This window comes from Echinops telfairi, unplaced genomic scaffold (assembly GCF_000313985.2).
Source record: "Echinops telfairi isolate 266 unplaced genomic scaffold, ASM31398v2 ScPeMD7_7424;HRSCAF=8462, whole genome shotgun sequence".
Lineage (NCBI taxonomy): Eukaryota > Metazoa > Chordata > Mammalia > Afrosoricida > Tenrecidae > Echinops > Echinops telfairi.
The window spans coordinates 9,270,689-9,281,194 of NW_022111324.1; the positions used below are offsets into that span (position 1 = coordinate 9,270,689).

At 38.6% G+C, this 10,506-nt stretch overlaps 1 protein-coding gene across 1 annotated transcript in view; it reads right to left on the bottom strand.

The window, feature by feature from the left end:
* Positions 1 to 10,506, bottom strand: part of NME7 (NME/NM23 family member 7) — a 259,766-nt gene that overhangs the window by 215,347 nt on the left and 33,913 nt on the right. Inside the window, exon 6 of the mRNA XM_030887764.2 lies at positions 1,950 to 2,055. Coding sequence (XP_030743624.1) covers positions 1,950 to 2,055 — 106 coding nt within the window. The remainder of the gene's footprint in view (positions 1 to 1,949; positions 2,056 to 10,506) is intronic.

A 10,506-nucleotide genomic window follows, 5' to 3' on the forward strand; every position in this document is an offset into this window, starting at 1 on the left:
CGTACCATAGACAGGTAATAAATTTCCTTTTTTGGTGTTCAACAATAAATGTGTGCCGTATTCTTCTTCATGGAAAAATAAGATATCCCCTGAAAAGGAGACCTAGCGCATCTTTGGGAGCAAAAATTAGCATAAGACACTGTCTTATTTTCAGGGAAACAGGGCAGCACCATGTTTCATCACCATTAATGAGCTTGGGGAAAAGTCTGGTTTGCTTCAGAGCTGTTCTTTCAAAGCACAGCATGTTTCCACTGGATGCTTTTTTCCTGGTCAGTCAGAACCCAAGGCACAAATTTTGCAGCGACCCTTCTCATTCCCAAGTCTTCCATTAAAATTTGCTGAACCAAGCTCCAAGATGGTCCAGATAACTCCCCCATCTTTTCAACAATCCGCCGTTGGTCTTCCAGCACAAGTGCATGGATTTTCATGACATTGTCATCTGCTCAGGAAGTTGACAGAGTCCAGACGAGGTTTGTCACCAATTGACATTTCCCTTTTTTGAAAACAAGAAAAACACTCATACGCTTGAGTTTTTCCCATAGCACTGTCCTTGTAAGGTGTGTTCAATATCACAAGTTTATTTCATATTTTTCCCAATCAGGAAACAAAATTTCACAGCTGCACACTGTTATCTTAAATTGGCCATCACAAAAAAACGAGGTTCTAGTGAAAGTGCTTTTACAAAAAAATTCACTGTGACCAGAGAGAAACTTCCCAGGCGACTCCACTAACTCAGAGCGAGTCACTTGATGCTCATCTAGCGGGAAAAAGAACTACTACAAAAACTCCGCCTAGTGGAGATTATTTCCACTTGGTGGGGGGGCGTGCCCCCTCATATGTGTATATATATGTATATCTGCAAATACAAGAGGGGTTTAAAAAGTTCATGGAAAAATTCAATGAAAAGATAATGCATAAATACAATCTTAGGTGGAAAGTAAATGGTTATGTGCTCAAATTCTAGCCCAAAGGTTGGCAGCTGAAGCTCAATTAGAGGCCCTTGAAGAAAGGCCTGGGAATCTACTTCTGAAAGGTGACAGCCGTGAACACCGTAAGGAGCAGTTCTGTTCTGCACACATATGATCACCATGAGACGAACGGACATGACAGCAATTAGCAACATCGTTCGTATTTGTGAACATTCATTCATATACATAAAAGGTACAAAGGCAAGTCAAAAAGTATTGCTACCGAATCTTAGAAACCTTCATTGAACAAAACCATCAAAAACCATGCAGTTAGTATTTCTCAGCCTATCTCTCATTTCTGTCTACATGCTTCTTTGTTTCTGTCGCCAAAACTTTCTGGGCTGACCTCTCTGCCAAGAGACCCCTTGAGAAGACATTGTTTTGCTTGGACTCTTCCCTCATCCCACCTCCCAACAGTTTCATTGACATTTAATTTGCAAGTGGTACAATTCAATAGTTCTGGACTTTTTTTCAAGGTACCTTAGTGAAACGTAGCCATGTGTATTACCAAGAGAGCTTGTTGGGAGCCATCCACTAATGATCACAGAGACATGTTTTACTTGGAATAAACCCATAAATGCAAGAAGTTGGACCTGGGACCAATATCTTTTGACTTACCATCATAAATCAAAGGAATGCTTTACCAAGAACTGAAAATAATGTTTCACACTTTCTCAGGAAGAGAATACTTCTTATAGATATGGTAAATGATGTTCTAAATTATTTATCAGGCATGCCATTTAAATGCTATTAGATAGTCACAGTTATCTGATTAGAAGTATATTATGAGTCAAGGAATCACCCATTTAAAACTTAGGTAATACCTTTAAAAAATTAGATTTCTCCACATAATTTGTTGTACCTGGAAATATGAACAGAACACCTTAATTTCCACAGGTACAATATATCAAAGCAATAAGCATCAACAAAACAAACTATTAGATAAACTATTAACATAATAGTATTCAACAGAGTACTTACCTTCATTGATAGCATGGGGCTTAATAATGCAACAGGTGCAATCTGTAAATTTGGCTGTGTTGGCTGGCCCACAACCTCCACTTGAAGGAAAGAACAACTCCATTTCCTAAAAACAGAGAAATGACTTTGGCATATTTGATCATTTATCTAAAAATCCCAGGATATTTTACTGAGGAAGGATGAACTATGCAATTTAATATTTTACAACATAAATTCTTTCCTTTGAATTTGTTAAAAACGATTCTTATAACTAAACTGAAGGCATATATTCCAGACATACATTCAAGAGATAGCCAGAACTTGACGAGACTACCTTGTGTTTCTGAGTCGCAACTTATCCACCTCCAACAGGATGTAGGCTTACCGTTTTCCCATTACTTTCTGTTAGTGGAAAATAAATTAGAGTTTTCCTTCGCCAACAAGTTTCCCTGTTAACACAGGTTCCGGCTCTCAAGTTTTACTGTAACTAAACAGTGAAAATATGTACTATCGTGTCTCAGGATTAAAACTGATGATGTCTTAATACATTTTGAATGTTAGAAATGGCCAATAAAGTTGTTATACTCCCCAAAGTATTAGTTTGTAAAGATATGAAATCACTTATTAAATTCCTGTAAAATAAAATTAAAAACTAGAACATTTTTGCAGAAACAAGTATATTCGTACTCAGAAATCTGAGAACTATAGTTAGTGATGATGAACTGATTTGCTATATCAGTTGTTGTCAAGTTCTAGCCCATGGTGACTGCATGGGTGTCAAAGTAGAACTGTGTTCCATAAAGTTTCCAATGGCTGAGCTTTGAGCTGTAGATCATTAAGTTTTATTTCCAAGGTGCCTTGGCTAACAGCCAACAGTTTAACCATTTAGGTCACCCAGGAACACTCAAACTTACTATATTCCTAATACAAAACTAAATGAACCATAGTTTATAGCCATATTCTGGCTTGGGCTGTATTCTATGCTTTGCACATGGTTCATTATAATGATAACCCAGCACTGTGTACTAGCCACAGAGAAGGCTGCATTAACCAGTTCTCTTCCTTATTTGACAGATGGTTGTCCTGCCTGCCACTAAGCTTTTTGGCATCATTAATTCTACTATTTTCTGTAAAGCCCTCTGCCCCTAACACCAAAAGAACCCGAGCAATACACAGAGGCCCACTTTAAATACCACCTTCTCAGGGAGGACTTTCTTGATTCCTCATTTCCGCAATGTGGTGGTTATTTGGATACTCACACCTTAAGAATGGTGAAGAGGAGCCCTAGTGAGGTAGTGGCTGCTAACCGCAAGGTCAGCAGTTAAAAATTAGCAGCCCCTCCTTAGGAGAAAGACGAGGCTTTCTATTCCTGTAGAGTTAGTCTCAGAAACCCACAGGGATGGTTCCACCCTGTCCTATAGGGGCAGTATGGGTTGGAAACATCTCCATGGTGGCGAGCTGACCTCCAGAAAGCAAAAAACTTAACCAACTGCCATCAAGCAAATTTTGACTCATAGCAACCCGACAGAAAGAGTCAAATGGCTCTGTAGTTTCCAAGGTTGTAAATCTTTTCAGACATAGAAGACCACATCCCCCACCCCCACAGTGCAACAGCTGGGTTTGAATAAAGCAGTCTTTTAGTTAGCAACCAAGTATCTTAACCATTATACCGCCAGGGCTCCCTACTTACTCTCTACTAAAGTATAAATTTGAAAAGAGGAACTAACCTTAGTATCTTTGTAGGTCCCATTGTGGCTTTTAAAAAATGCTTAGCTTAAACACTTATTTTTTCACTGAATTTAAAACTTGAAAGATCATATGTTATTGTGCCATACTGATGTACATCAAAAATATAAAGCTCCTGTACCCACAAAGGAGACTGAGAAATTGCTCAAATACTACATACGTGAACGGAAAATAAATAAATAAATAAATAAATAAATAAAATAAAATACAAAGGATATCCTCAGACATCAATTGCCTGTGCAACATGTCGATGCCTTCATTTTATTTCTCTTCTTAGTAATAACAGCTGTATGTATAGTCCTGTACCAGTTGCTTTCATTATACAGTCTTAGAAAACCTGTTCAGAACAAGTGAGATCTCAAAACACTCACAAGGGCCTGCCTGTCAGGTGATAAGTGAATGAAGCAGACCTGGTGTGACAAGGAGTGAGTGGTAGATAGAGTGTTGCAAACCTGAAAGGACACAGCCTTTCTAGAGGTCCCATTTCTCTGCTCCCTTTATAACCAAACCCCTCAAGAGTTGTCTTATTCTGTCTCCACATTTTTTCCTCCATTCTCTCCTGAACCCCACAAGTCAGTCTTTCATTTCAACAATGCCAAACCCACTATCTTTAGTTCAACTCATAATGAGTGTAGATAGGAAAGAGTAGAGTTGCCCCCTTAGGTTGTTGAGACTGTAAAGGTTTGTGAGAGCATCTTTCCCCAAGGGACAGCTGGTGGGTTTGAACTGCTGACTTTGTGTTAGCATTCCACAGTGCCATCAGGCCTCCTTTCATTCCACCAAATCTGCTGTGAAAAACCTTAACTACCTTCATGTTGTCAAGTCCACTTGTTAATTCTGTCCTGCCTCAGAGCCATCTCAAAAGCAAATAACAATACCAACATCTTACTTGGCCAATCAACAGTAATTGACACAGTGGATCACTTCCTAAGTCTTAAAATGTCTTCATCCTATAGGCTTTCTTCCTATCACACTGTCTGTTCCATGCACTCCAATCTAGGGGCGCTCTGAGTGCTGGACTTCTACCCTCCTGTCTTTGGTCACTTGCTTGATGATCTCTAGACACACGCATTTAAACACCTGAATTTCTACCCACATTTGTGCTTCCAGCACCAAAGTCCTCCCCAAAGACCACACCTACACATATGCAAATCACTCTTTGATTTCACCATTTAGCAGCCATTTCAAATTCATCATATTCAAAACAAAGCTTCATTTGAATGCCTAAAATAACATAATTATGTACATGTTTCATTTAAAAATGTATAGTTAGCATTTAAGCTTTATAATTATTATAGTTAAAGGTTTTGAAATATTATACTTCAAATCTATTATAAAAAACTGAGTATAGTCACTGATAACAGCTATGTCAACATAATAATCACTAAAAATCAAAACTTTCCAAATACTGATTCATTCCATTTTTATTGATAAATTCTATTTTTTAAAAAAAGGTTTGATTCCCACTCTGCTTCCCATAAATCTGCTCTCTTCACTCACACTTGATGTTCCCATCCTTCAGACTGACCAAAAAGTTCCTTGATTTGGGAGAGGTCCATTCCTCACCTCTTCCCCAGCCCCCATAGATTCTAACAGGAAATCCTTGGAAATACATACAGAACCTTACCACTTCCACATCTATCACCCTAATCCAGGCCACCATCCACGCTCCCCATGATTTTTATGCTAGTCTCACACCATAATGACCTTCAACCTGCCTGGTCTGTTCTTTTTTTTTTTTAATTGAGCCATAATTAATATATCATACAATGCTGCAGTTCAATCATATCCAGAAGGGTTGTGTAAAAGTCGCCACAATCCACTTTGGAATCTTTTCTTCCTTCTTGTACTCATTGGTGTTGACTCCCCCTTTCTCTAATCTCCCCTTCTGTTCCCCCTGCTTGGTCTCTTCTTAACACAGAAGTCAGAGTTTAACTTGTAAAAAAACTTTAGCTATGTCACTCTTCTTTAAGGCCCTCCCATCTCATTCAAAATGAATTTCAATGCCCTAGATGCCCTGCAAGGAAGGCATCTGGATGGCCCCAAATACCTAATCTCTGGCCATTTGTTTCTGCCCTGGCATCACTGATCTCCTCACCGCTCCCAGAACACAGCAAATACGCTCCCATCTCAGAAGGTTTGCAAGTATTGTTCTCACTCTGCCACGAACCCTCATTCTCCACAAGTGCACAGCTTTCTCTTTCAGGTCTCTGTTCAAATTAGAGGACTTCCCAGAGATCCTAACGTAAACAGCATTCACCACCACCACCATACAACCCACAACACACAATGCCTTTCTCCACCCCGATGGATTCTTATCCTTTTCTCTGAGTTACTTTCTTCAGAGCACTTACCATCCAATATGTTACAGAGCTGTTTATTATCTGACCCCACCCCAACAGAAGACTATAAGCTCCATGTGAACGTCACTACTGCATGGACAACAAACTTCTAGCTTATTGTAGTCTCTCGGTAGCTATTTTAGAATGCATAAAATTCAGAAATGCATAAACTCTACATACACTAAATAAAATATATCTATTCACATTGGACAAATGAGAAAAATGAGACTCAGAAAGGCTTAGTAACAGGTAAAGTCAGCACTTACATCTAAGTCACTCTGGTTCTCACACCCTGACCCTCTTCTAGCATGTCTTTCCAGAGTGAGAAGCAAGGCTAAACGTTCCTGTCTCTAGCACAGCCTATTTAAGCCATTATTTGGCCTATTCTACTTGTCTCAACGTTCCCCTAATTTCTTGTTTAGTTTTAAAAAATGAAAATAACTGCTTTCCAAGCCCCCATATACCAGTCCACATACACTGATGAAATATTTATGTAATGCCAAGGACATGAAGGTTTGTTTAAATATATATTCTTAAGGAAAAGGGTTTTATTTGGTGCTTTTTCTTCCTCCCTATGTAGATTCTCTTATCTGTCCCACCCACTAATCCAACCGCGCATTTGCAAGGATGCTTTTACTAGGTCATTGTTATGGCAACTCATTCAAAGGCTTCACACAACAAATAGAGAATTACACAAAAATTTCCATACTGCTTTGTGAAAACATTTGCATAAAGTTTATCTCCTTCCATGGCTATGTTATGACTGCTGGTCTTTTATATTCTCCTAAATTGGCTACTAAACCAAAACAAACACACCCACTGCCTGGACTCAATAGTGAGCCCAATAGGGTTTCTAAGGCTTTGTAGCCTTATCTTTCTCCCAAGTAGGGAGCGGCTAGTGGGACCTGCTGACTTTGCCATCTGCTGACCCACTGTGCCACAAAGATTAAAGGTGAAAATTCTGTAAAAATCTGTAAACCCCCCTCCTAAAAAATCAGATTCAATTTGATAAGGGAAGACTTTAAACAAGTTGTAAAAGATATAGTTGCACTGCTTCATAATAGCTTTTTCACCATTATATCCATGGTCATCTCACTAAAATATCTGGACTAATCTACTCACAGATTCTATTATCTTCAATTATCATGTCAAGAGTATTACTAAATGCTTCCTAGCTATAAGCTCCTCTAAGATTACTATATATCTCACTGGCAATGAGTCGATTCCAACTCATAGCGACCCTGTAGGACAGGGTAGAATTGACCCTGTGGGTTTCTGAAACTGTTAAAAGACAGTATGGGAATAAAAAGCCTCTTCTTTCTTCCATGGAGCAGCTAGTAGTTTCGAACTGCTGACCTTGTGGTTAGCAGCCCAAAGTGTAACCTCTATGCCACCAAAGATCCTCGAAGACTTCTATATAGTACAGTTTAAATAGTAACATTTTTGCAAATGTCTCAGAGCAAAACATTGATTTTAATCTTTATTTTGATCATTGATACCTAACTTTTTTCCTCTACAAACTCTCCTAATCTTAAATAAAAATGTTTTCTCTAAGCAAATAATCCAAATAATTAAAAAATGAACTATAAATTTAGCACCAATAGTAGGAGAACTTTAAGCTAACGTCCAAAATCAGGGGAATGATGAAATAAATCATAATATATCCATGCAAAAGAATATTCTTCAGCCATTGAACGTATGGTCATGATAGTAAACTAGTACAATGTAAAACGTTGTGCTATAACATTAAATGGAAAGAAGAATCGAGTTACATGAAGGCAATGCTCTTGATATTTACCGTGCAAACTACATAAATGATCAAAGGAATGAGCTACAACCAACTGCCATCAAGTTGATTCTGTTGCCCAACAACTCTGACAGTGTCAGCTTTCTTTCTCATGGCAACTGGCGAGTTTGAACCTCTGACCTTGAGGTTAGTAACCCAACACATCCCACAGCACCACCAGGGCTTTGATATAAATTTCAAACATTGCTCACAGGATTACTAATGCTACTTGTACTTTACTTTGCAAATTCTCTGAGAGATGGTTTCATTACTTCGATATCTAATACAATCTGTAATTGATAAGCCCAGGAAGATTGTGGCTTCCAGCACACATAATGGAGAGTGGTGGTTATGCACAACGGCTCTGGAGCCAGAGATCTGACAGAGCTAAAAGCCCTCACGCCACTGCCTGTGCCCTGGGTGACAAGGGGCAATATACTAAACAGACATTGAGTCTCAGATTCTGTAAATGGTTGATGATATACCATACATACTCGAGTATAAGCTGAGTTTTTCAACACACGTTTATGCAGTTTTTGTGGTAAAATTAGGTGTCTTGGCTGATATTCGGGTCGGCTTACACTCGAGTATATATGGTAACCCACCACCACAGGATTGTTGAGAGAATGAAATGAAATACTAAAACAGTGTAAACTGTGTTTACCAGAGAGCAAGCTTTCAGATGTTGGTTTGAATTCTGAAAGTATTCCGGGCATCTATGACCCAGATCCTATAGATGCAGAAAGGAGTTAGACATCCCTCCAAAAGCTGAGAGTCGGCTGGGAGGGAAAGCATAACAACAAGTACCAGCTACGCTTGCTAAAGGAGCGGGGTGTGTAGCAAGAATTATGGAAACATCAAAAGAGGGCACTTCAACCATTCCTGAGGAAGACAGGTATCAAGAAATTGTTGAGGACGCTTAAAAAAACACTTCAATGAGATGTAACTGACATATATTAAACTGCACATATGTAAGGTATAGAATTTGCTATACTCCCATGAAACTGTCCTCATGATCAAGATAATAAACACATCCTTCACCCCTCTCACCTTTTGGTAATCATTTTCTGCTACCTCTTCTTGTGACCCCTTTCCCCCCATAACCAGTGATCAACCTTCTGTCTTTATTATTTCTGTCATTAACTTCATTTTCTACACTTTTAAATAAGTAGAATCCCATATTATTTACTCTTTTGTTTAGCGTCTCTCACTTTGCAAAATTAGTTTTAGATTAATTCCCACTATAGTATATCTCAGGGCCTCTAGTAGCACAGTGGCTTATGCAAAGGACTCCTAAGGTCAGGATTTCAAAACCACCAGCTGCTCCAAGAGAGAAAGAAGAGATTGTCTACTCCTGTAGAGAGTTACAGTCTCTAAAGCACACAGGGGCAAGTCTACCCTGTCCCATACAGTCACTATAGTTGGGATCAATTCGATGGCAGTGAGTTGTAGAGTGTGTGTCATTACTGTATTTTTATTGCTGAATCATATTCCATCTATGGACATAATACAGACTATCCAGTCACATGTACTGTTTATACTTGGATACTCCCAGTTTGGGGTTATTATAAATTAAAAACATTCAAGTTCAAGTCTTTGTGCTGACATTTGCTCTTACTTATCCTGGGTAAATTTTACAGGATGAGATTACTGGAATCTATAATAGTGCTTAATTTTTCAGGAAACTGCTCAATTGTTGATCAAAGTAATTGTATCATTTTACATTCCCACCAGCAAACTATTCATCTTTACAGTAGTTTAAGTGGCTAGTCCTTTTCATTTTAGTCACTCTAGTAGGTATTGAGGAAGAACATTTTAAAACTAAGGCTCTTGATATGACTAAACCTTCTGGATAAGGTCTAGGCAAAATCCTTCCTTATCCTTAGTAATGGTATTCTGTGAGTTATAAGACAGATTCTGTCATACAGTACAGCCTGGCATTTCTGTAAAACTTCCAGTTGCATCTTTGACCGACAATAAAGCAGTATTTTAAAAAACGTAGCTTTGCTTCTCTTGCCCACAATGTGTGAACAGGAACAAACTGTGGTTAAGTTTCAGAGGAATGTATTTATAGTCAGAATAAACTAATATTACATTAGCGACATGCTTGTAGTTTTAAAATATCAAAATGCCTTTTCTCCCAGTAAGCTTAAGAATCCTTAGCATATGTACTTATGATTGCTTTATTTTTTTCAACAACAGCATATTGCTTTCATATTTTAGAGACCACCAGTAGAATGTGGACCTAATTCCACTACCATCCTTGTACTTGTATTTCTCACAAACCATCTGAGTTTGGTGAATGCAGAAACTAGAGGATCGAAAGTGCCAGGAAACATGTGGCTGGTGGTTTGTAATTCTCAGAGAATGCCCCTAGACTCCCCCTGACAGCAAGCACTCTGTAGATATTTTTAAAATTGCCACAGGGAGCTTTTGTAGTCAGCCTACCTCCTGCCACTTAGACTGATTCTGACAAAGAGGACCAACCCCTGCAGAGGTAGTCCAATAAGACTGTAAGGCACCTATAAAGCTAATTAATAAAAACTACTCAGCTATACCTGTTTACCGCTGGGTTTTGCCCTTAGTAGCCTCTCTAACTCTGAAGCTTCTTGGGGCAATTTATCAAAACATTTTTGGTTCTGTGTATCCCTGTTTTGCAAATTGCCACTAATAAAACTCTATCTGTAAAAAGACTTGATGTTTT